Raw genomic sequence first — 26,935 nt, forward strand, 5'->3', positions numbered from 1 at the left:
AAAAAAAAAATCTTGGTGGCTGCATCTTTATTAGAGATCCGGAAGAACTAATTTTGTCCCAGAGAACCGTTTTAATAATAATAAAAGCAATAGTTGCCCTATTATTGTTATTGTTATTGTTGTTATTTTAAAAATCACAACCTCCTTAGCAACCACATGCTGGCTTTTTTTCCCTTTTTCTTTTCTGTCTTCATAACAGTTGTTGTAGTTCTCTGGCTTTAAAAAAAAAATATTTGAGGAAGTGTTTTGTCATCTCGGGTGGCTCCCTCTGACATTGTTAAACCAAACCTTCACTTTTTCTTTCCACCTTCTCCTCCAGTCGTCTGAATTCAGGCAAGCTGCAAGATTTGGGAGTTGGGGAAGGGAGCAAGCTGACTCTGGTACCCACGGTGGAAGCTGGCTTGATGGTAAGTTTTTTTTTTTTTTTAGCCTCTTTGTTGATCAGGGTTTCAGGCCGGAGGCTGTGAGATTCTGGTGAAGATCATTCTAGGTCAGTGGTCTCTAATCTTGGCTCCTTTAAGACTTATGGACTTCAACTCCCAGAATTCTTAAAGTCTTAAAGGCGCCAAGGTTGGAGAGCCCTGCTCTATAAGGGGCAGGAAATTCAGAAACTTAAACTTCCTCTCTTCTGTTCTTCCACAGTCTCAAGCATCTAGGCCAGAACAGTCGGTGATGCAAGCATTAGAAAGTTTAACTGAAACTCAGGTAAGACGCGACACAGGTAGATAAATGATCTGTTCTCTTTTAAACGAGTCTGTTTTGGGCCAATTCTTCAATCTTTAAGAGGTTCAGACACCTCCGCAAAAAAAAGGGGGGGGGATTATAGTGGATATAGGACTGTCAGTATGGAATCACTGCAAAGGGAGTAGATCCTCCATGGTTTTTCATCTCAGCCACTTCAAAGTATATGGACTTCAACTCCCAGAATTCCAGTGGCTGAATTGAAACACACTGCTGTAGAAGTTTGGATGACAATCCCCAGGAGTCCCAAGTGGTTTGGCACCTCAGGCCACGAACCTTGAAAGGACACCAGGATTGGTTCCTCTTAAGTTTAAAATTTATCAGAAACAGCAAAATATTTCTGTCAAGATTCTAGTCCATGGGAAGATGGAATGGGTTTTTAGCCTATTTCCCTTCTATTTAAGGAGTTGCTTTTCTCTTTGCATTTATGACTCAGTTCTGTTATGGCTTTATTTATTATTATAATAGTAATAAAAACCTATCCTCTACTTGGTGCCCTAGTTCTGGGGTCGGCAACCTATGGCTCTGGAGCCGCATGTGGCTCTTTCATCCCTCTGCTGTGGCTCCCTGTCGCCAGTCGGCGCCACAATGGATAGGGGCTTTCGGTTAGGACAGGTAGAGGAAAAAGGACGCCGCGCTAGGCGGAGACTCTATGGTGGGGGAGTGCAGTGATTCGCTTAGCAACTGTGGCAAGAAAGGTCATACAATGGGGCAAAACTTCACTTAACAGATGTCTCACTTAGCAACATTCGGGGCTCAATTGTGGACGTAAGTCAAGGACTACCTGTACTGTGAGTAGGTTTGTGGTGCGCTCGATCACAAATGCGAAGTTTGGTGAAGCCTGGTTGAGGTGAGGTGTAGAAAGATTGGCTTTGATTTTGTGGGCCTTATTCTCAAAGGTTCTCTCCTCTCCTCACCCCCTTTTTTAAAGGAAGTCTTTTAGACGAAGTTGCTTCTCCAAAGAGCTGAGAACAATAAGAGTTTTTCTCCAGCCAGATAATACTATTTCTTAGCTGTCTCCCCCGCTGGGAAGAGAGCTATCAATCAGAAAGGTCGGTGGTTCGAATCCCTAGTACAGGTCTCCTGCGTGAGCAAGGGGTTGGACTAGATGACCTCCAAGGTCCATTCCAACTCTTGTTACTGTTACTAGGATGACTTCCTCACTCCCTACTCAAGCTGGACCCCCTTAACCAGCGGTGGGTTTCACTTTTGTTTGCCACGCGCCCGCACATTTATGCTGAATGTCACCTCTGCCCTTAACATCCTTGCCTAGGCTGTCTCAACAGCCCTTTCATTTTAATTGCATGCTTGCTCATTTCCCCCCCTCCCTTATCCAAAGGGTTTCGCATCCTTCACTTCTGCTGCCCCCCCCAGCCTTCCCCCCCCCTCACCTTGCAAACACACCCAAAAAGGTTTCTTCCCTTCCAACTTCTTCTCCACTCAATCCAGTCCCTTCCCTTGTTGCACGGGACTCTTCTCGTTTTTCTTTTTTCTTTTTAACCCGACGTGACATCCCTTCCTGTTCTTTTGCAATTTTAGAAAACCGAGTTGCAAGAGGAGTTAAGGGATTGCAGAGTTCCCTTGAGGAAGAGGAGGAGGGGTGGAAGGAGGGGTACGGAAGTCTGTCAAAGTCTACTGTATTTAAAATGCAAAAGAGGAAGGATTGGATGGAGTAGGGAGACCTTTGGAGGAAATAGATAGAGGATTGCGGGCAGGAAGGATACTAAAGAGCGGTGAAGGGTGGCTTGCTAGCTGGCCTTCTGTTTGTCTACAGCTCTGGCTCTCATTAAGTTGCCTTTGTTATCTGCACATTCCTTCCTCTTCCGCCCAGACAGGTTGGCATATTTTCAGGAGTGAGAATTCTCCGTGAGACTACGGTAGTCTTTCTTGGAAGAGAGGAAGGGGCAATGCAGGCAGTGGGGTTTGATAGACCTCCGAGGTCCCTTCCAAGCCTCTGTGAATCGATGGCCCACAATAATATTATAAAGCAGGAAGTTTTTTTTAAGTTACCATTCTGATATTATAAGGCAGGAGATGAAAGGAAGAAGCGATGAGGAGGGAAGAAGAAGAGACGAAGGGTGCACCGTGGTCTGTGGATTAATCTGTAACAGTTCTGGGCTTTGGAAAAGACTTTTGGCATGGCTTATTTCTCAAGAAATTGGACCGGGGGGGGGGGGGGCGCGGTGGGGGGTGGGAGAAAGCACACAAAAAGCTAAAAGTTGCCAGGATGTTTCTTATTCCTAGCCTCACTGGCCAACAAGACATGTTTGTGGATCAATCTTTCAAAGGGAAATTAAATTAAACCCATCCCCAGGTATTATGAGGACCCAGTATTAGGAAGCCCATATTTGGTAAATTTGGATACTTCTTGGTCTTAATTATTAATTGGGGGGGGCTGAATGATGCTGGGGAGTGACCTTCCACATGTGGCCCTTGATGCTTTCGGGGTGAGGAGGTTCCCTCGGCCCTCTGATTGGCTTCAAATTGAGGAAGGGCGAGCAGGGGCTCTAGTAAAAAAAAAAAATTCCCCCCTCCCCAAACTTGGCACCTTTTAAGACTTGTGGACTTCAACTCCCAGAATTCCTCAGCCCCACCAAGGGAGGGATAAGAAGGAAAGCAGGAAGGGCTTACTATTCTTGCCCCATCTATTCAACTAAGAAGTGACCCGTAGCTTGCCCGATGTTCCTGGTTATATTACAAATCCCATTGTTTCTTCTGGCTGTGGATGCTGGGACGGGGGGGGGGGGGTTATCATCTGACACCGGAGGGCATTCCTGGTTATGAAATGAGGTCGGCGGCGTTGCTGGCAAGGAGATTTATCAGGCCCAGCTCACTCTGTGTTTACAATGCCACCACCCACAGCTGGGAGAGAAGCCAGGGTTAAGTTAGGCCAGGCGTGGTTGAATGCCACGGGGGAAAAAAAACTGGAGTCTAATCTGAGTTATCTCTCTCTCTCTTTTGGAAGCCGGACTTTGGTTTCTGAGTCAAATGAACCTTCGCTCCGGATTTTCTTCCTCTTTTACTAGCTCCCATCCCCGCCGTCCCTTTGGAGCAGTGTTTCTCACTCTCGGGAACTTTACGGATGTCCTGGGCTTCAAATCCCAGAATTCCCCAGCTGTCTGTTAAGGGAGAATCCAGCTTCCTTATTGGTTTTGCTTGTTGGAAGCCAGCTGGGAAGGTGGTGATTGCAGTGGTAACACTGCAAGCATTGTGAATCCATGCCTGTTGCTGACCTCCCAGGTTTTGACGGTGCGACTGTTGGGGACATTGAGATGGTGTGATGATAAATCACATTTCCCCCCCCAGTTCCGTCATAATTTCGAATGGTTGTTGAACAGATGATCCTAAGTTTGAGGACTAGCTATATGTTGGCAAGGATGGTGGAAGGGAGGAAAGCATGAAAGGGCTATAAATATGTGTATCCAAAATAGGACAAGTATTTAAAGAGTTTGTCACACCTAAAGAGGAACAAGACCTGATTTGTTTTGGGTTAGAGGGCAGGAGTCTGATCAATGGGGAAATAGATTTTTTTTTTACATTAGTAAAGACTTCCCAGTGTTTTTGATATGGTATGTATGGCCTGTCTCTGAAGGGAGTTTTTCTTTCCTTTGCTGAAGAGTTGTTCTTTGACATTCATTCACCTTTGGGCAGGGGGGTCAGACTGGATGACCTCAGGGGCATTTTCCAGTTCGGTGAATTATCATTTGTGCTTTTTTTTCTTTCTCTTCTGAAACTCTGCTTTTGCAGCCTAAAAAAAATCCTTCTCGGATGGGCTTTTTAAAGATCTTCTACCCCACCCGTTCTGCATGAAAATCGGGAATGACACCTACAGAGGGAATGAAAGTCACGCTTGAGATTAGGATGGATTTGTTTGAAGCTAAGAGCTGTCAATCACTAGGAGAGAGGTGGTCTCTTGATATGTGGCATGTATCCCCTTTGCTGGAGGTGTTCGAAACCCAAGCTGGATAGCCTGGGAGGATCCATAGTGTTTTAGTAGACTGCACCACCGAGCAAGAGGGTGGTCTAGATACCTTTGGAGGTCCCCCCTTAAAGGGGCTGCCTGAATCAAACCAGGGGGCTTATTGATTGCCCTGGACAGAGAGGCTCCCATTTTGTGACCTCCAGGTTTTGGTGTGCAAATCGTGGGTGTTGGAAGGGGGCAACATTTCCATTCCCTGCTCACCCACCCCATAGCCTGGGGGGGGGGCAGCAAGCAGCTTAGGAAAGGACATGTTGGCGCTGCCAAGAATCCTGTGGCACGCCAGGGCCTGGTCACGGAGTGTTCCACTTTTTCCGGAGAAGGGGAGGGGGGGATGACGCTGAGGCTGAGTGACTCATCCTACAAAAGGGGGGGAGGGAGGTGTCCAGGGTGGTGGGGGGGGAGATCTCCGCTAACCGAAGATTGCTCTCTTGACGTCAAAGGGATCTGGAGGAAGAGCAGAAGGGATGGGAAGGAGGGAAACGGCCCCCCTCTGGGCACTGTCTGACGGAAAGGTGCCAGCCTGATCCTCAGCAAGGAAGGCCAAACTTAAGATGGCCAGCTCTCATCCCAAACCAGAAGCAGGAGGCTAGATCTCAAGAGCCCGTGGATTTAGTTCCCCGTGCTGGGTATGGAGAGAGAGGGGGGTGGGGGATTGTGAGGATCAAGTCTTGGGCATATTGTTTCAGAGAGATTTCTGTGATCCCTTCTGGGTTGGAGGCCCAGCTCTAAATCTCCTTTGGCTTAGAAGAAAGCAGATTGGGGTGGATCTTGAGCCGGTGTTTTTCAACCTTGGCAACTTTTGAAGAGGTCTGAAGGACTTCAACTCCCAGAATCCTCCTCTCCCCCATAGCAATTCTGGGATTTCAAAATCAAGACCCCCTTAAAGCAGTGTTTCTCAACCTTGGAGACTTGAAGTCCACAGGATTTCAAGTCTCCAAGGTTGAGAAATACTGCCTTAAGGTTGAGGAACTGTCTCCTCTCCACCCGGCTTTGTGTGTCCCCCCTTTGTGTGGGGCGGCTGTCGAGGGAGGGGCTGTCCCCCTCGGCAGCCCTCCCTGCAAGGCGGGCTGCTGCAGTAGATCGGAAAGAGGCTATAAAAAGGAGGCAGACTGGGGGGAAAAAAATTAAAAGAGCTGTGTTGTTTGGCAACCGAGAAGACAAAGAAGTGCCGAGAGCAGATCTGGGGAAGGGGGGGGGGGCTCCCCAGCCAAGGACCCCCAGTCAATCAAACCTTTCTGGCTGGGTTTTTTTTCTTTTTTGCATATGGTAATTACCATCTGTGCTGGATGTTCCGGGGAGAACAAAGGAATGATTTGCATTCAGACACCCAGAAGAGGGAATTCCAGGGAGGGAGGGAGAGGGCCGAAGCACATCAAAACGACATGCATGCATGTATGAAGAGGGAGGTTAGTGGGGAGGGGTGTCTGTGCAGCTGGTGCTCTTGTTCTCCTTAAAGGAGCTTTCCCCCCCCCCTTCCCCTCCCTTCTCTTTTTCTCCCTCCCCTTTTGCATTTTAACCCACTTGCGGTAGGCACTGCCTTGGGGGGGGGTGCCCAGCGGTTTTTAAGGTGCCGCCAGTGGGGTCGTGCGCCTTGCGTCCGCACTGGGAGCTGAGTGCGGATGTCGTGACTGCAGGGAAGGCCGCCTGCTGGTAAGGGAGCCTTTTGTGACTCGGCCGAATCTGGAATTTCGTGACTGGTAGCATGAAGAAAGGCTGGGCGATCGGAGACGGAAGAACTGGGCTGCAGAGAGTTTTTAAAAAAATAAATAAAAGGTTTTAACCGATGCTCCCAAATTTTGGGGTAACCAGTGTTGGAGACCTGAGCTTTTAAGGCCCAGGAATCTCCTGGCTGGCCCAGAGCATCCAGGTTTGGTCACCACACTATAAAAAAGATGTTGAGACTCTAGAAAAAGTGCAGAGAAGAGCAACCAGGATGATTAGGGGACTGGAGACTAAAACAATGAATGGTTGCGGGAACTGGGCATGGCTAGTCCAGTGAAGAGAAGGACCAGAGGAGACAGGATAGCAGTCTTCCAATATTTGAGGGGCTGCCACAGAGAGGAGGAGGTCAAGCTGTTCTTCAAAGCACCTGAGGGCCAGAGGAGGAATAATGGATGGAAACTGACCAAGGAGAGATTCAACCTGGAAATAAGGAGAAATTTTCTGGCAGGGAGAACAATCAACCCATGGAACAGAAGTTGCCTTTGGAAATTGTGGGAGCTTCATCACTTGAGACTTTCAAGAAGAGACTGGACTGCCATTTGTCAGAAATGGTGAAAAGTCTCCTGCTTGAGCGGGCGGGTTGGACTAGATGACCTATAAGGTCCCTTCCAACTCTTGTTAATCTGTTATCTGTATCTCCAGTTTCTGCCTCCGAGGGCTACATTCTGTCTGCAACCCATGGGGTAATTTTTTGAGGGGGGGTGTTGTTCCTTGACACTTTAATCTGGCGGTCCCATTTATTGGTAGCAAAGGCTGCTTTGGGCCTATCTTCCCCTTGTGAGCACAGGATAGTAATCGCTTTCCCCAAACTGGTGCCCCCCCCCCCCAAGTTGTACTGGATCATTATCTCCATCAACTGTGGTGTTGTTAGTTGCAAAGTTGTGTCCGACCCATCGCGACCCCATGGACAATGTTCCTCCAGGCCTTCCTGTCCTCTACCATCCTCTGGAGTCCATTTAAGCTCACGCAGGCTGCTTTGGTGACTCCATCCAGCCACCTCATTTTCTGTCGTCCCCTTCTTCTTCTTTTGCCCTCCATTGTTCCCAGCATGAGGCTCTTCTCCAGGGAGTCCTTCCTTCTCATTAGGTGGCCAAGGTACTTGAGTTTCCTCTTCAGGATCTGGCCTTCTAAAGAGCAGTCAGGGTTGATCTCCACTAGGAATGACCGGTTGGATGGCCTTGCAGTCCAAGGGACTTGCAGGAGTCTTCTCCAGCACCAGAGTTCAAAGGCCTCCATTCTTAGGCGCTCAGCCTTCCTTATGGTCCAACCTTCACAGCCATCCATTGAGACTGGGAAAACCAGAGCCTTGACTAGAGGCACTTTTGTTGGCAGGGGGATGTCTCTGCTTTTTAGTATGCTATCTAGATTTGCCCTAGCTTTCTTCCCCATCAACTGTGCTGGCTGGCCAAGGGCAATGGGCATTGTAGACTGGCACTCCTGCAGGGACAAAGTGGGAGAAGATTTTTTTTCCCATCGCAATTCTACACCCTATGGAGTTTGCGTTTAGGGTTCACTGTTCTATTCCATTAATGCCTTTTAGATCCACAAGGAAACCTAAATTCTTGATGCTGGTTGTGATTGATCCAGGCTTCATTTGACTTCCAGAGGCCTCCATCCATTTTGATGCCATTTGAAAAAATATTTTCCTTGAAGCGTTTGCTTAGAGTTTTGGGGGTAGAATGCCCCTGTAAATGAAGGCTCCACTCCCGGTTAAGTATCTCCAAAGACCTTACTGAGTTCTGCAATCCTTTGTGATTAACCTTGCTGGATTTTAAAGCCGGGGGAGTAATGGAAGAAGTCGGTCTGTTTAAAGAAGGATTATTGCTTACCCAGAAATTAAGCGGTGCTTTGAGTCCTCTGATCTCAAAAAGGATGCACCTTTTCGGCTTGCGATAATAACCCCGAAAGGAAGGAGCAGAGGTGTGAATTATGCAAGCACCCTTTCTTTTGCTGGCAGGGGTGCCCTCTGCACATGCTCGAATGCCCTCTTGGGGAGAATAGGTCTTAGGTTTTTCTCTAGCTCTCCCTCCCACTCTTGTTTTGTATATTTAAAAAGAGTTTCTTTTCTTCAAAAGTCCTACTCAGTCACTATGGTTGCTTCCCCCCACCCCCAATTTCTTTTTTTCCTACCTGGTGTCCGAAACTCATCTCCCCACCCACCTCTTCCTCCCGTAGATGATCTGTTGTGCACGGACGGCCGCTTCTCAGGCCGCCACCTTTCCTCGAATTGCCGTTCCCACGGGTTTCTCAGAAACCTCCCTCCCATCCGTGCTTCCGTCTTTGCAGTGAGGCACCAGGGGAGGGCAAGGGAGGGTGAAGAAGGGAGGCAGAAGTGGGAGAAGGTTTTGCAATAATAAACTTGGGTGTTTTTGAGCTGGAGGCATGGATAACGCGTAATCCAGCCGGCCGCCTTTCCTTTCCTTCCCTCCCTCCCTCCCCCCCCCTCCTTTCTCCTTTTGCTGACGTTTTTGCAGAGGCGAAGGAAGAGGAGATGGGGGGGGGGGTTGGTTGCTGATCCGCGCATTGACAGGAAGCAAGGAGTTGTGCAGAAGGGTGATTTGCTGTCAACGAGGAGGAGGCGAGACAGGTCCTTTTCTCGGTGTGCGTGTGCTTTGTTTTCGGAAGCCGGGGGTTGCCATCTGGCACCTTCTGAGGGCTCTGTGCATCATCTGCGGTCCTCCATCTCTTGTGTCCTTGCTTGTCGTGCGTCCTTTGCTGTCCCTCCATCTCTTGGGTGTTTCGGTGCTGCTGAAGGATGTGGCGTCCTCCATGAGATCTCCATTAGGGGACTGGAGGCTAAAACATTGCAGGGACTGGGGATGTCTAGTTTAATTAAAAGAAGGACCAGGGATGGACATGATAGCCGTCTTCCAGGGGCCTCTGCCACAGAGAAGAGGGAGTCAAGCTTTCCTCCAAAGCACCTGAGGGTAGAACAAGAAGCAATGGGTGGAAACTAATCAAGGAGAGAAGCAACCTAGAACTAAGGAGAAATTTCCTGACATTTAGAACAATTAATCAGTGGAACAACTTGCCTCCAGAAGTTGTGAATGCTCCAAAACTGGAAGTTTTTAAGAAGATGTTGGATAACCATTTGTCTGAAGTGGTGTAGGGTTTCCTGCCTAAGCATGGGGTTGGACTAGAAGACCTCCAAGGTGCCTTCCAACTCTGCTATTCTATTCTATTCTACTCTATTCTATTCTAACTAGCCACTTGCTGGGTGCATGTAGGGGTGCATGTAGAATAGTGGGAGTTGAAGTCCGCCAATCATAAAGGGACTTTAATTCCCTGGTCTAGGAAGACAACTTTGAGACGGGGGTTGTGTTTTCTTGAACACTTTATTTTATTTATTAAAGTTGTTTGTCACCAATCTCACTTCATCAAGGCAAGTCTGGACACAACACACCAGCTTTAAGATCTGGGCGATGCGTCTCTTAGTTTGATTGTTATGTCAGCAGTGCAACCAAAGGCAATCTGAAATAATAAATCATATTAATTAATACATGGGTACATTTGCTTTTCATAGCAAACAAGGAAGCGTTCCCACAGACCCACTAGAGTGCTGAAGCCCCCTGTCTCCTTAAGAAAGGACCAAGAAATCTTAAAACACGTTTTCAGGCCCAGGTGGTCCTTGACATACGACCACATTGGAGCCTTCCCATTACAGTGGTAGGTCGCGACAGTCATAAAACCGGGTCAGTCCTGTGACCAACTTGATTTACATTTTTTTTTTTGTGGCAGTGAAGCAAATGCTGCAGTCATAAAGCAAATGGCCACCGTCTTTAAGTGAACCTGTGGTTCACTATGAGTGAAGTTTTGTTGAACCGTGAAAGTTCAGTGTCGGGTTTTTGGAAAGAACATTCTAAAACAGTCACATTACCGCTGGGCATTGCAAATGGGTATAAATGTGGCTCTGTTGAGTGCCCAAACTTTGGTCGTGGATGGAGTCTGACCGTCTAAAACAGTGTTTCTCAACCTTGGCAACTTGAAGATGTCCGGACTTCAACTCGCTGGCTGGGGAATTCTGGGAGTTGAAGTCCAGACATCTTCAAGTTGCCACGGTTGAGAAACACTGGTCTAAAACTTTGAGTAGTAAATTTCTTTTTTTTCAGATCAGCGGTGATTTCGAAATATCACTGAGTGGACAGTCATAAATCAAGGACTGCTTCTATAGCATTTGCAAGTGTAGTGTTGTAACTGCAGTAACTTAAGGTTTATTTATTAATTTAATTTGATCTAATCCTGCCCCAAGTAGCACTAATTTCCATCTACCACTTGTCTTGGTGGGGTTCCAGAAATAGCTTTGTGCCCTGTTGAAACTCGCGGCTTAAAAATCAGCCACCTGATCTAACCACTCAACCTGCTGTTCTCTTTTCCAGGTAAACGACTTCCTGTCCGGGAGGTCCCCCCTGACCCTTGCCCTGCGGGTGGGCGACCACATGATGTTTGTCCAGCTGCAGCTGGCAGCTCAGCAAAACAGCGGGCAGCTCCAGCACCGCCACGTGATTGCCGGCCGCGGAGAACAAGCTGGAGGCGCCACAGCCCCCACGCCGGCGCCGCCGGCCGGACCAGCTGCCTCCAGTTGCCGCACCCTGCCTGGGAGCACTCCCGCCTCCTCCCCTACTTTTGCCCGGCTCCCTACGGCGCCCGCTTGCCCGCCAAGCCCCGTGCCCAGTCCTGCTGCTTCTCCGTCGCCAATGCAGACTATGCCTCTCTACTGTACCACCGCTAACCCGACCCCCGTCACGGCAGGGATGTTCCACTCCCATGGGACCAGCGCACAGACGGTCAACGGAGGCGGGAGTGGCAGCGTCGTGTCTTCGTGTTCAGAGGTCAGTCCTGGAGTGCTTTGCTGGGTGTTGAAACCAACGAGGGTGGAGCATGAGCAGAAAAGACTGAAGCCGGACTTTGGGATGTGGAGTCCTGACCCATGGGAGCTTTTAAGGCACCAGGCTAGAACCCAGGCAACAGAGTTCTAGTTCAGCCTTAAGCATGAAAGTGAAATAGGTGACTTTGGGCCAGTCACCAGGAGACAGCGAGTTCTAGTTTGACCTTAGGCCTCAAAACTCTCTGGGTGACTTTGGGCCAGTCACCAGGAAACAGCGAGTTCTAGTTTGACCTCAAAACACTGGGTGACTTTGGGCTCATCACCAGGAGACAGAGAGTTCTAGTTTAGCCTTAGGCATGAAAAGTCAAATAGGTGACTTTGGGCTAGTATCAGGAGACAGCGAGTTCTAGTCTGACCTTAGGCCTCAAAACTCAGTAATTTTGGGCTCATCACCAGGAGACAGAGAGTTCTAGTTCAGCCTTAGGCATGAAAAGTCAAATGGGTAACTTTGGGCCGGTCACCAGGAGACAGAGAATACTAGTCGAACCTTAGGCCTCAAAACTGTCTGGGTGACTTCGGGCCAATCACCAGGTGACTGTGAGTTCTAGTCCCATCTTAGTCATGAAAGCCAGCTGGTTGACTCTTAGCCCAGCCCACTTAAACAGTGGTTGTTGCGGGGGAAAATAGGAAGAGGAAGTATGTCGGGCATGTTTGGCACCTTGAATTATTTCAAAAAAATAATAAATAAAACAGAGCACAAGGGTTAGAATTGATTATTAAGTCTCCTTCCACCCTCCCGGGAATCAAGAAAATAACATCTACATGCATTGGGAGATTTCTGCTATGGACAATTGAGAGGCATTGCCTTCTGGATTTTTAAAAAGGCTCAGTGGTTTTTTTTTATCATTAGTGGCTGTAGGGCAGAGCAGAGAAGGAACTGGGGCCAGAATCAGGGAGAATCTTCCTGTGTTTCTTAGCTTTTTATCTCATGAGAAAGTTGGAGCAGCTTTATTATTACTATTTTTAAAATATGTATATGCTGCCCATCTCATTACCAAGTGATTTTGGGCAGCACGCTTCCCTCACCTCCTGCACTGCAGCCCCACTGTAAGTCTAGGCATCTTGGCTTTTTATATGGGTTATTCCTACAAATATTCTCTGGTTCAGAAATCACTTTCTAATCTAGGTTCTTAGATACACATAGTATTTTTTTATAATCTCCCTGCTATTGATCCAGGGAGATGCATAGCTGGGCATTGCTCTTTGTCAATTGTGTGGTCTATATAACTGTATGCTTGGCTAAGTCTGCCTTTTCAAACCCGGCGTGTTAGAACGGCAGCTCCACCATTCCCAGAATTCCTCAACCCCGGCAGCCATTTTAGAAGGCTGCCTCAGAATTCTGGGAAATGCAGTCCCAATCTGTCAGGAAGGCACCACCATATTCGATTGGGTTGGGGATGGCCACGTTGATGATTGCCATTCTCCAAACCTTGTAGGTTTGTAGAAAAGAGCCTTCCCCATAATTTATTTATTTATGAGCCACGGTGGTACGGTGGTTAGAGTGCAGTACTGCAGGCTACTACTGCCGGCTGCCTGCAATTTGACGGTTCAAATCCCACCAGGCTCAAGGTTGACTCGGCCGTCCCATCCTCCCGTGGGGGCTAAAATGAGGACCCAGATTGTTGGAGGCAATAGGCTGACTCTGTAAACCGCTTAGAGAGGGTTGTAAAGCACTTTAAAGCGATATATAAGTACTATTTCTGTTTATATAAAATTCATTTGCCGCCCATTTCTTATCCAACAACTCTGCTGCTTGGTCCTTTTCCACGGGAGTTTGAGGACTGAAACCTTTCACTTACAAAGGAAAATCGATCCGGAGGGAGGAGGAAAAAACAAAGAGTAACCTTTGTTTCTAGAAACGACTTTCCGGCAAGGAAGAGCAACATTAGGTTCCTCTCCAGATGACTCAGAGGAGGGGAGCCTCGTGAAGATGCTGTCCTTAAAGATGACCATTGCAAGGTTTCTGGTTTTCCCAGAGAGCAGGAAGATTGACTTTTGGGGATCATAGCACCTTGTCTGAAAAAGGGTTGGGGTTCACGAGTCCTCCCGTCCATTCTTGTCCCTGCTTAGCATCTGTTTTTTGGCTTTTGCAGGTAGACTGCGCCTCAAGAAGTAAAAGTTCGCCCAGCAGCAGCCCTTCTCAGGCCTCTCGGACCCGGAAACACGGCGCCGTGATAGAAAGCTTTGTTAACCACGCCCCTGGGGTTTTTTCGGGAACGTTTTCTGGTACGTCTGCATTACATTTCTCTGTCTGCCCCATCAGAGGACATATGGGTAGAAGGGAATACATGCTCTGATTTGATCAGTGTCACCATGCCAATTTTAAGATAGGTGGACTTCAATTCCCAGAATTCCCCAGCCAGCAAAGCTGGCTGGGGAATTCTGGGAGTTGAAGTCTACCTATCTTACAATCACCCAGATTGAGAAATACTGGATTAGATAAAAGATATCAATGAAATTTCCAATATTTGTCTGGGTTGATATTCTCCCAGGAAATGCAGCAACCATATCTGATGGGTTTATCCTTATTTTAAGCTAAATGCCTTTTTTTTCTTTTTGCTTTTCACCTCTGCCAGCCTGTGGAACTCACTGTTGATGGCTGCAGACCTTGTTCAGCTTGTAAAAAAAAATACATCATGGCTAATGGTCACTAGTTCTAAAGCAGTCAGTAATCAAACAGCCCCTTAGGGGTTTCAAAACTATCTTTTCATCCTGTTTTTTTTTTTAAAAGAAAAACTTTTTCTATAGCTAAAGTCTGAATCATAAGAGAATGTACTTGGCTTTAAAAAGAATTTTAAAAAATGCATGTATTGCCTTCTGTTACAAAAAGTTGAATAAAAGCCTTGAAGGAGGATCAGCACACTGTGGCCCCTGGGCCAAATCCGACCTGCCACCTGTTTTTATGTCGCTGTGAGTGGTCCGTGTCTCTCTGTGTGTGTGTGTGTGTGTAATATCAAACCCAAATCTCAGCTGAATTCCCAGGACACAAGGGGGCAGGGCTTATGAGTGAGAGCAGCCTATCAGCAGACTCCTTGCTGGAGGGTTGGTCTTGCCCAAGGACTGGCATATTCCTTGGCCTGCCAGCTGTGTTTGCAGACGTGAAAGAAGGGCAGGATCTGGCTCCTTAAAGAGAAGAAAGTTTGCTGATCCTTCCCCCTACAGGACTAGCAGGTTGGCTTGTTGGAAAAGCCGCGAGAGATATTGAAACATTTTGAAAAAGTCACTGCAACATATAGCGATGTGTGTGTATGGACTTCAACTCCCAGAATTCTCCAGCCAGCTATGCTATGCTGGCTGGAGAATTCTGGGAGTTGAAGTCCACACGCACCTTCAAGTGCCTATGGTTGAAAAACACAGCTATAAACCAATACTGCTTCCCGCAATAGATTTTAAGCACTGCTATAACCTTCCCTACACCCTGCAGGCACTTTGCACCCCAACTGCCAAGACAGCAGCGGCCGGCCGCGTCGAGACATCGGCACCATCCTGCAGATCCTCAATGACCTCCTGAGTGCCACGCGGCACTACCAGGGCATGCCCCAGTCGCTGACGCAGCTGCGGTGCCAGACGCAGTGCTCCTTGTCTACCCCTTCCCTGGATCTCAACAACCACACTACCTCAGAAAGAACGGCAGCTGCTGCTAACCAGCCCTTGCACTTGGGGGTCCAGTGCCCGAGCCAAGCAGCCACCTGCAAGCCCACCGGTGAGTTCACAATCCTGTTTTTGGGGTCCTTTTCCTTGTGTACCCCTTTCCCACCTTTCTCAGTCCTCCAGAGAAGCGGAGAAACAAGCTGTTTTCTGCAGACTGGTCTCTGAGCAGCCTAGAAAGTCCTTCTGGTGGGTGGGGCTTGGGGGACGGGTCTTATTCTTGGGGGAGGGTCTGGTTCATGGGAGCGGCATATGTAAAGGAGCAGGGTCAATAATGGCTTGGGATTGGGACTGTCCCAGAGGTGGGTTCCTACCAGTTTGGCTGAACTGGTAGTGATTTGGTGGCCTGGGTCGCTGGAACCGGCAGAGACCCAGGCCTGCCATGCCCCCGAACTGGTTCTCCTACAGGGCCGCCATTTTGATTTTCGGTTCTGTGCATGTGCAGAACAATTGTAATTGCACAAATTTATTTTTTTTAACGTTTTGCGTATGCAAAATATTTGCACACACTGAACCGGCAGCAATGCCAGGAGCAACCCACCCCGGGACTGTCCTAATTCTTCAGGAGTTTAGCGCAGCATCAATGGAATATCCAGTATTATTCTTGTTACAGTATTATATGTATTCCTTGACTTACGACCATTCGTTTAGCGACTGTTCAGAGTTACGATAGTACTGAATAAAGTGACTTATGACTGTTCTTCATATTTAACTGTCACAACATCCCCTGATCAGAATTCAGGCAGTGGCCTCGACTCATATGTTCCCCATTTATTTATTACATTTTATGCCATTCCTCTCACCCTGAAAAGTAACTCTGGGTGGCTCATAATTAAGATCAACCTTCCCAGCCAATGTTTCCCCCAGGGAAGCCAGATTCACTAAAAAAAAATGTAAAATTGGGTGTGACTCACTTAATGTCTGTCTCACTTGGTGACCGGAGTTGTGGTATTCCAAATACGGTCATAAGTTGAGGATTAGCAGGATTATTATTTGTAGTACTATTAAAGTAGTTGTTGTTAAGTTGTTTTCATGTAATAAATTGTTTGGGGGTCGATGAAGGGGATGAACTTGGGTGCATGTAGAGTTGGGGGGAAAAAGAGTTTGGGGAATCCTGGTTTAAAGAGAGGCTGATTTAAGTTGGCACTTTTATCTGTTTGTTGCCAGTCGTGTTTGGAGTCCTGCGTTTGGATTTCCAGCACCGTGACGTTGGGCAACGAGGAAAAATAGACTCTGCCAAAGAAACTTAAGTTGCAGTGAACTTTTCTGAATGATTTAATTGGTTTCGTATGTTGAATTCCTCAGGCAGAGTAGAATTGGAGTGATTGGTTGTTATTCATCCAGAAAAATTGTCTGAAAGGCGGAAAAAGAGGGCTTCGCTCTGTATAAGCCTGTGTTACTCCTGATGTAATGTGGTTTTTTTCCCCCTTGATGTGAGCTGTTTTAATTCTTTGCCAAAGAAGTTTATGGTTGGGGTTTTTTTTTGGTGGGGGGGGATCTAAAAAAGGCCAGGAAGTGCCAATTATTACCAGAGCTGCAGGATGCCCTGAAGAAGGAAGGGAACTCAGTAAACCAGTGGTTCCCAAACTTGGCAACTTTAAGACTTGTGGACTTCAACTCCCAGAATTCTCCAGCCAGTTGAAGTTCACAAGTCTTAAAGTTGCCAAGTTTGGGAACCACTGCAGTAAACCATAGATTGCTTATCACCATGATACATTCATGAGGAGGTGGCTGATTGCCTTAGCCACCATGAACATTTGTGAGAATGGCAACAAGCAGTAGGTGCACTTTATATCAGTGTTGGCGAATCTTTTCAGCCCCACGTGACGAAACGGGAGTGCGCGTGTGCCAGAAACTGGAAAAGCAGACGGCCCCGGGAAGATGATCTTCCGGTTTCCAGTGCACCACCTAGTTCTTCAATTTCTTGCCCGCATATGCACTGGGCAGCTGCTCTTTCGGTTTGGAGACCAGTTGGCTGGCGTGCCGGAACCCGGAAGAGCAACGGGCGATGGCTCGCGCGCCCGGAGAGATGGCTCTACGTGCCACTTGTGGCACGCGTGCCATAGGTTCATCATCCTGGCTGTCTGAAATGAGCCAATAGGATTCCTGACTGCGCAGTAGTGGAATATTGCAAATTATATGGGGGTATACTTCAGCTGCAGCTTGAAAAATTAATGATAAGGGCTATGAGGAATTAGGACTAATTTTTCCAGAGGTATGACCCCATTCTCGGGATCCTCGAATGGGTATTGCATCAATTCCATTCCTGGAAAATAACAATCCGCCTCCGCAGGTTATGGTTCTCAACAACCGAGTCTTTTTTCTCAAGCATACAATTAGCTTTCTTCCCGCCAGGAGTAGGTGTGGCAGGATACAACCCTGTGAGGTAGGATAGTTTGTGATTTAAACCACGTGACAACTTGAAGATGTCTGGACTTCAGCTCCCAGAATTCAAGCGTGCTGGCTGAGGAATTCTGGGAGTTGAAGTCCAGACGTCTCCAAATTGCTAAGATTGAGAAATACTGTCTTGGATGGATGAAATATTATTGTTTGTGGCTTTTAAGTATAGGCGTTTTTATGCTTGTTTGCCTTGTGGGTGTTGTGGCATATGTGTCAAGAGTGTCTTGCTTCGGTCCCTACCCTAACCCTACCCCAACTGTCAGCTCTTCCAGCAGGCGTGCAAAGCCTCCACCCCATAATCCACTCTAGCCCAAAATGCAACAAAGGAGCTGTGAAATCAAAGCAGACCTACATTTCCTTCAAGATCAGCCCAAGACTTCCTCCTCTTGATCTGATTGGCCTTGGCTGAAGTCCAAAAGCCCGGCCTGGGAGTTGATTAGTTCTTGGGAAAGGAGGCCACCAGGAAATTTCAAAACTAGATTTCCTGCTGAGGAATGAAAATCCTCCTCCTCTATATCACTTGCCGAGAAAAACGGCTGGAATATGTTTGTTCTTGTAGTCAGGAATTAAATGTGACTTATATGTGGTGTGAACTCAGATATTAAATAAATCCTGGTTTAAAGCAGTGTTTCCCAACTCAATTCACAAATCCCAGAATTCCCCAGCCAGCGGTTTAGAACCACACCTGAGCTCTGTCTCTAAATTTTTTGCAACTATCTAAGGCAGGGGTATTCAAAAGTGGGAACTTTTAAGATTTGTGGACTTCAACTCCCAGAATTCCTCAGCCGACAGTTCCCAGGTTTTGACACTCCTGATCTATCAATCTAATAAGACCTGGGTCACTGGCACCCTGAAGCATAATGGAACAATAGGTTATCTATTTGCTTTTGCTAATAGATGGCATTAACCCATTGCCTGCCCAAGAGACCTTGAATTTTTCTTCCCTCAAGACATTTGATTACTGTTTTATCAACTTTGAATTTGCATATGTAAACAGACTGCCTGTTGCTTAGGGGAGAAGTGATAGCAGGATTACAGTGTGCAAATACTTTTCACATATACAAACACACTCATCGAATATTGGTCAATGGCTCCCAACATTCCTTCACTAATATTCAATGGGTGTGTTTGTATATGTGAAAACTTTAGAATAACAGAGTTGGAAGGGACCTTGGAGGTCTTCTAGTCCAACCCTCTGCTTAGGCAGGAAACCCTGCACCACTTCAGACAAATGAATATCCAACATCTTCTTAAAAATGTCCAATGTTGGAGCATTTTAAATTGCTGCTTTTTATTTTATTTTTGAACCCCCTCCTCTTTTTATTGTTAGCTGCCCTGAGTCTCTCGGGAATAGGGCGGCATACAAACCAAATCAAATCAAATCAAAATCAAATCACAACTTTTGCAGGCAAGTTGTTCCATTGATTAATTGTTCTCACTGTCAGGAAATTCCTCTTTAGTTCTAAGTTGCTTCTCTCCTTGATTAGTTTCCACCCATTGCTTCTTGTTCTACCCTCAGGTGCCTTGGAGAATAGTTTGACTCCCTCTTCTTTGTGACAACCCCTGAGATATTGGAAGACTGCTATCATGTCTCCCCTAGTCCTTCTTTCTATTAAGCTAGGCATACCCAATTCCTGCAACTGTTCTTCATATGTTTTGGTCTCCAGTCCCCTCATCCTCTTTGTTGCTCTTCTCTGCACTCTTTCTAGAGTGTCCACATCTTTTCTACACCGTGACGACCAAAACTGGATGCCGTATTCCAAGTGTGGCCTTACCAAGGCCTTATAAATTAGTATTAACACTTCCCCGTGATCTTGATTCTAGTCCTTTTCCCATTCATACTTCCCTCCCCTCCTCCTGCGTGAGTGAGTGTGTGCTTCTTTTCCAATGGAAGTGGAATATGGGTTTTATCTTTATTTTTTTATTTTCCTTGGTATGGTGTGAGTTTGTGAATAGAGAGGCAAGTGAGTAATAATAAAGATGCATTTGGTTGATAACAGGCAGGGTCATAAAGCTCTTGCAATCAAAATCTCCTTTTGAAGTTCCTTGATATCGGAGGCTGAGTTCGAAAGAAAGCATGGGAATTGTAGTCCCAGCCTACATTAAGTTGGAGAAGTTAGTGTGTTCAAAATATTTGCACATCTAAATCCATCTCAATGGCTACTGTCGGCCTTGGGATTCAGTTTTGGATCTATCTGGTTTGAAAAAACATGAACTGCATTTAGTTCATGTTTAGCATTTATACGTTTTAGTGCTCTGAACACAGTGTTGTTCCACTGTGGCAGCTTAAAGATGGGTGGACTTCAACTCCCAGAATTCTCCAGCCAGCTGGCTGGAGAATTCTGGGAGTTGAAGTCCACCCATCTTCAAGTTGCTACGGTGGAGCAACACTGGTGTAGATTCATACCATCAAATTGGTTTTGGCTCTTATTGGTCCATTAGTCTTCACATCATGTGTCCAAAGTAGGCTAATTTGAGCCTGGTCTTTGGTGCTCCAAGTGCGAATTCTGTATGGATTTGTTTGATGATCTATAGCGGGTGTCGGCCACCTGCAGCTCCAGAGCCGCATTCGTCCCCCTGCTGTGGCTCCCTATCGGATGAACCCATCACTGGCTGGCCTTGCCCCACGCCCTCCCCTTCCAGTCACTCCTCGCCTGGCCTGAGAGAGAGACAGAGATGAGAGAGAGAGGGAGAAAAAGAGAGAGAGAGAAAGAGACAGTGAGAGAAAGAAAGAGAGAGAGACACACACACCTGTTTCCCACAGAAAACTATGAGAGCCACAAAACCTGGGTAGGCGTGGCTGGGGTGTGTGTCATGTGACTGAGTGGGATTGAGTGATGTGGAGTTGGCCACACCCACCCAGGTATTGATGCTCCCGATGTGGGAAACGGGTCCTAATGGCTCTTTGAGTGTTTTAAGGTTGCAGCTCTATAGTGTTCCCAGGCATCTTCTCCTACTCCAGATTTCAAAACCTACCTGCCTGTTTCAGAATCCAACTTTAGCCTCTGTGGTGTGTCAGAGGAAGAACAAATAACACTTGCATGATTCCAAATATCTTTTCAACTATTCTACTCACCCATCCTAAAGTGGCCCAGGTTTAGAAAACAACACGTTAACGCTACATGACTTGCAACCCCTCATTTAATGAACATTCAAAATTACAACCGTAACCCGTGATGTGACCAGTGCTCTGACTTAACGACCGTTTCTAATTTCTTGCCGTCAAATTATCAACATTTGGCTGCCTGGCAAACCAACGTGTCCTTTTTCTGGCAGTTGTCAGCACTGTGGGGCTCATGTGGTCTCTAAATGTGACCTTCCCAGCCCACTTCCAAGAAGCAGAGTCAATGGGGGAAGCCAGATTCGCTCGATAACCATGCGATTCCCTTAGCAGGAGAATCGTGGCAAAAAAAATAAAGGTCATAAAACCGAGGAGTGTGCAGCAGCAGCCAAAAAAGCCAATGCAATCCTAAATTGCATTAACAGAGGGATGCAATCAAGATCAAGTGAGGTACTGATACCACTAGTAAGGCCACACCTAGAGTATTGCATCCAGCTTTGGTCACCACACTATAAAACAGATACGGAGACTCTAGAAAGAGTGCAGAGAAGAGCAACAAAGATGATTAGGGGACTGGAGATTAAAGCACATGAAGAACAGTTGCAGGAACTGGGCATGGCTGGTCTAGTGAAGAGAAGGACCATGGGAGACAGGAGAGCAGTCTTCCAATATTTGCGGGGAGCGGGTCGAGCTATTTCCCAAAGCACCTGAAGGCCAGACAAGGAATCATGGATGGAAACTGATGAGGGAGAGATTCAACCTGGAATTAAGGAGAAAGTTTCAGACAGTAGTGAGAACAATCAACCCGTGGAACAGAAGTTGCCTTCGGAAGTTGTGGGAGCTTCATCATTGGAGGCTTCCAAGAAGAGACTGGACTGCCATTTGTCAGAAATCGTGTAGGGTACCCTGCTTGAGTGGTGGCGGGGTTGGACTAGATGACCTACACGGTCCCTTCGAACTCTGTTAATCTGAGTCTTGGGAATTCTGATCCCAATTGTGATTGTATGTCAAGGACTACCCTGTATTGTGCTGCCCCTCTCCGCCCATAGTGAGAAAAGGGGTTGGGTGAGAAACCCGCAGTGCCGCGTTCCTTTGCCCACATGAATCTGGCCGGATGTCGCAACACACTGCTGGTTTCCAAGGCTATCTGGACTGCCTCGCCCTCTCTCAAGTCAAGGGAGAGATCTTGAGATCCCCTCCTAACCACCTCCCTTGCTTGAGCAACCAGCTGGAGCCAGCGAAGGCCGCAGCCTCTTGCCTGCTTGCGTCAGAACCTGGCTTAGTGTCGTCCCTTTCTCGGCTCTGCTGTTTCTGCGGCGGGGTCACGCCAACCTACGAACGCTGCCGCGGAGGAGGCCGTCTGCCTTTCAAGGCTGCTCCAAAGAACCGGCAGCCTCCACTTCCCATCCCTTCCTCCCGCCTCCCCGTTTGCTGGGAATTCGCAGCCTTCCTCTCCCCGCCTCCCCCCCTCCTTCCCTTCTCGTGCACCAAAGCCGCCCGACTCCTCGGGCACAGACGCACATCGGCTGAGCTAGGACGTCACCCTCAACGCCTGGGGAGGCTGGCAACCACCGAGGCGCACTCCTTGGCACGGCATTTTTTTTTTTTTTTTGAAAAAAAGCAAAACTCAAGGAGGGAGATGCCCAGCTGAAGAGGGCCACCTGCCTGAAACCCCAAAGCCAACGGTTGCAAGTAGGAGGGGGAGCCACATTTTTAAATGGGTGTGCTGCAAAGGAAGTGCGGTTGTGTTGCACGCTTCCTTTGCTGTTTCAGCCCCGGGATCTCGAATGCTGCTTAGTCTCTGGTTCCTATCTGTCCCCCACCCACCCACCCCACCCACAGCATTGGGGTGTGTACACACACACACACACACACACACAGACAGTATTTTTCTCTTCCCCAAACAAAGGGCTCCAGAATGAATGGGGAAGGAACGGAAGGAAGCAAGGGAAGGAACCGGAGAAAGGAGGTTTTGAAATCACAAATGCTGCATTGAGCACTTTGCAAAACACACACTGTTTGGGCAGTGTGTCTGCAGCCAAGTTGGAGAGATGCACAAACCAGTTCTGGGGTGAGGGAGAGCTCTATACCCGCTCCCTTCATTATATTGCAGGGGGAAGGGTCAGTTCTTGGGGCAAATTTTTCATAGGCACCAATTAAGGACACAAAGATCCCTTTCTTCTTTAAAACAAAAAACAAAAAAAAATCATTCCACGCTTTGTTTACTGGTGTCTCCTTTCCACTGCTTGTATCCCGCAGAGGAAAGTGAGTAAGTGTGTGGAAGAGAGAGACCCTCTCTGAGCATAGGCAGAGTGCGGTGCCCTTCAGCGCGTTCGGAAATGATTTTGATTGCCAAAAAAAAGGGAGGGGGATTGCCTGCCAATCATCAGCCTGGGTTGCTACCAAAAAGGGGAATGTGTAACATTTCCCAATTAGATATTTACTTGGTAAGAAACAGACAGTGGACCCCATAACTTGTTGACATCCAAATGTGATTTATTACCTGCCTTTCTTCCTCCCTCCCTCAAATATAGCTAATTTATCCCTTCCAGTCCTCCCATTTAATTTTTTCCCGGGCAACCTCGGGCCCTTCACCCACCTCTCTTCTCAAGGCTTCACTTTTTTCCCCCCCCAGAAGGTGTTAGGTAAGAGACCTTTGCTCAAAGGTGTGGTTATTTTCATCAGAGTAAGCACTACAGCAATATGGAGACTTTTCTTGTTGTTAGTTGCGAGGTCGCATCAGACCCATCGCAACCCTATGGACAATGTTCCTCCAGGCCTTCCTGTCCTCTACCATCCTCTGGAGTCCATGTAAGCTCAGGCCAACTCCTTCGGTGACTCCATCCAGCCACCTCCTTCTCTGTCGTCCCCTTCTTCTTCTTTTGCCCTCCATCGTTCCCAGCATGAGGCTCTTCTCCAGGGAGTCCGTTCTTCTCATTAGGAGGCCAAAGTCTTTGAGTTTCGTCTTCAGGATCTGGCCTTCTAAAGAGCAGTCAGGGTTGATCTCCTCTAGGACTGACCAGTTGGATGGCCTTGCAGTCCAAGGGACTTGGAAGAGTCTTCTCCAGCACCAGAGTTCAAAGGCCTCCATTCTTTGGCGTTCCTTATGGTCCAACCTTCACAGCCACACATTGAGACTGGGAAAACCAGAGCCTTGACTAGATGCACTTTTGTCTTTGGGGAACCCCAAATCCAGAGGCTTTTCTTTATTCGAAATGCCAGACATTTGCACTCTGTGTGCAAAATGAGAGGAATATCCCCCAGTTGTGCTTCAATAAACTACACATAACCTTCGACATAACGACCACAATTGGGACCGGCTCTTCTGCCACTAAGGGATGCAGTTGCTATGTTAGGCCCCTGGTGAGAAGAGTTACAGAAATGTACAGGCCAGGGGTCTTTGGATCCAAATCCTGCAAAATACAGAAGAGGGAGTGAAGGAACAGGCAGAAGAACGCACGAATCGGTGTGTTTATCCATGGGCTTTATCCATTTGTTTTGCACACTTAGGGATGGGGGAAGGGTCCTCCCAGAAAAGAGACACCCAGGAGAGGATTGCACTCTGGTGGTGTGCAAAGGCCTGGAATGTTTTTCTGCTTGCTTGGAGGAGTGTAAAAATGCTTGGAATGGCTGTAGAAAAAGATTTGACAAAGTGAAGGGCCTGGCCCAATGGTGGGTGGTTGATTTGGAGGGGAGGGCTGTAGCTGCAGAGGACTGGTGGGAACGTTTTGTAACAGTTCTGAGAATCTGAGCTGGTCAGGATTATTTCAAATCGGGAAGAGAATTATTCTCTCAGAATAACAGAGTTGGAAGGGACCTTGGAGGTCTTCTAGTCCAACCCCCAGCTCAAGCAGGAAACCCTACATCATTTCAGACAAACGGCTATTCAATCTCTTCTTTAAAATCTCCAGTGTTGGAGCACCCGCAACTTCTGGATTCAAATTGTTCCATTAATTAATTGTTCTAATTATTACTCAGATTATGCTCTTTTTTTCTCTGTTTTGGGATGGTTTCTAACTCTTAACATTTGGCTCAACTTTACGCTGATCTTTGGCTATAATAAATATTTGAACTTAATACAGTTCAGTTCAACTGATTGATTCTATTTGAGAGTCATCGGCTTACATGTGCGTAGGGGCCTACTTTAGTGTTCAAAAGCATGATGGGAATCGGTGTTCAAGGCACTTGAACTCTGGACATTTAAATATCGCTGCTGCTGCTGTTATTCCATTGCTGTACTAATTTTCCAAAGCAATTGGACCATCTCAATTTCCCGAGGATGCCACAGTGTTTCCCAACCTGACTATTTCTCAGATGCTTGGACTTCAACTCCCAGAATCCCCCAGTCAGATGGGCCACGGCTGAGAATTCTGGGAGTTGAAGTCCACTCCCCTCACAGAAGCCCAATTTGGGAACACTACATGACAGGGCCAGATTAAGATTGAGGAGATCCCGGTTCAAATCCTCCCGTCCACCTTAACTGGGGGAAACCTTCAGCCTGGCAGAGTCTCATCCTGGCCTACCTTGCAGGCTTGTGGTAGACGCCAAAGGAAATTAGAGATCTATTCCTAGAGTTTCTTGGTGGGGGGGCGGGAAAGCTATCCAATTAAAGCCGAGGTGGGGAGCAATGGCCTCTTTATGACTTGTAGACTTCAACTCCCAGAATTCCTGAGCCAGCATAGCATTGTATAGCTGCCTCAGGAATTCTGGGAGTTGAAGTCTACAAGTCATGAAAGAGCCATCGGTCCCCACCCCTGAATTAAAATGTCGATGGAGAGAATGAATCCTCTCTTCCAACATTTTCCTCACTCTGCCCATCCAGTCAGGTTTTTCTCTCCGGGGGTGTTTGCACACTTGTGGGTGAATTCCTCCAAAATAAATGCCGCCTCCAGTTTCTGTCCTGCCTGCCACCAATAGTGCAGATTAAAAATGCCCTTCTACGCTTTAGGGCATGAGATCAGATAGTTAATTCTCAACATGCATGGCTACTTTTCGGCCTTCAAAAGCTGGCACCGCCTGGCCTTCCTCTCACATGCGTGTTTTCCTCCTTTTTCCTGATTCCAGGGCCCATCACAAATGCCCATTCTGACATTACTTTTTCTTGGTCACTCCGGGGAGAGAAAACAAGGTTTAAATAATGGCAGAATAAAAAGCAAGCTGCTCTGTGACTCCAGCTTTTAAGCAAATCTGAGGTTTGAATTCAGGTTGCCCTTGACTTATGACCGTAATTGATTCCAAAATTTCTTTTGCCCCATTTTACAGCCTTTCTTACCCCAATGGTTAAGTCAGTGTTTCTCAACCTTGGCAACTTGAAGATGCCCGGACTTCAATTCCCAGAATTCCCCAGCCAGCGAATGCTGGCTGGGGAATTCTGGGAGTTGAAGTCCGGACATCTTCAAGTTGCCCAGGTTGAGAAACACTGGGTTAAGTGCATCACTGCCCTTACTAAGTGTGTAACACATTTGTTAAGCGAATCTGGCTTCCCCATTGACTTTGTGTGTCAGTAGGTCGCAAAAGGTGACCTCTGGGACATTGCAACGGTCATAATTATGAATCAGTTGCCAAGCGTCTGAATTTTGATCATTTTGACCATGAGGTTGCTGCAACGGTCTTAAATGGGAAAAATGGTCATAAGTCAGGTTTTTTTAGTGCCGTTGTAACTTTGAAGGGTCACTAGATGAGTTGTTAAGTCAAAGGCTACTTTTAATGGCAGAATAAGGAGCGTTGCCCTGTTATTTCTGATTTTGGCTTTTTTTTTTAACCAAAGCCTTTCTGTCTTAAACTCCCCATTTCAAAAATCTCTGTATCTCTCTCTCTCTGTCTGTCTCTCTCTGTCTCCTTCTCTCTCTCTCTCTCTCTCCCTCTCTCTCGCCCTGCGGCCCCTAGGGTCATTGACACAGGAGACCCTGCGAAATAAAAGGCCATGGCCAAGACTTATTTGAGTGGGCTCCACTTTTTTCTGTCTCATTTTTTGTAAACGTTCAATTGTTCACCCACCCACAGCCTTGCTAAAGCAAGGGGGCGAAGAAGAAGAGGAGGAATTTTCTTTCCCAAAAACGTCCTCTTTTTTTGGAATCTGGGAATGGAGCAACTTCAGTTTTGTTTAAAAGGGGGAAGCCATCTAAATCTGAGAAAGGGTCCGGATGAATGCCCAGCACCATTGTTTACCTGCTGTTTCAGCATCCTGACTCTGTTGCCATGGAGACTGACCTAGATGAAGCCCCTCCCATGGCTGACAGGCCTAGTGGGCCTTTTAAGTGCATGGGAAGGGGAATCTCACATGACAGAGCAGGGCCTTGGGGAAGAAAGCGGCCTGATTTTAACTTAGTTATCCAATATATTCGGACGCGGTGGCTGAGTGGCTAAGACGCTGAGCTTGTCGATCAGAAAGGTCGGCAGTTCAGTGGTTTGAATCCCTAGCGCCGCGTAACGGAGTGAGCTCCCGTTACTTGTCCCAGCTTCTGCCAACCTAGCAGTTCGAAAGGATGTAAAAATG

The 26,935-nt window shown here is 47.3% G+C and overlaps 1 protein-coding gene across 5 annotated transcripts in view; it reads left to right on the forward strand.

Moving 5' to 3' along the window:
* MIDN (midnolin) overlaps positions 1 to 26,935 on the forward strand; it is a 46,540-nt gene that overhangs the window by 15,879 nt on the left and 3,726 nt on the right. For 4 of the 5 annotated variants that reach the window (XM_032221543.1, XM_032221782.1, XM_032221626.1 and 1 more), the window contains exons 3-7: positions 320 to 407; positions 643 to 705; positions 10,822 to 11,274; positions 13,424 to 13,556; positions 14,755 to 15,033. In XM_032221543.1, coding sequence (XP_032077434.1) covers positions 320 to 407; positions 643 to 705; positions 10,822 to 11,274; positions 13,424 to 13,556; positions 14,755 to 15,033 — 1,016 coding nt within the window. The remainder of the gene's footprint in view (positions 1 to 319; positions 408 to 642; positions 706 to 10,821; positions 11,275 to 13,423; positions 13,557 to 14,754; positions 15,034 to 26,935) is intronic. The other variant, XM_032221857.1, reaches the window with a different exon arrangement.

This window comes from Thamnophis elegans, chromosome 1 (assembly GCF_009769535.1).
Source record: "Thamnophis elegans isolate rThaEle1 chromosome 1, rThaEle1.pri, whole genome shotgun sequence".
NCBI classification, from domain to species: domain Eukaryota; kingdom Metazoa; phylum Chordata; class Lepidosauria; order Squamata; family Colubridae; genus Thamnophis; species Thamnophis elegans.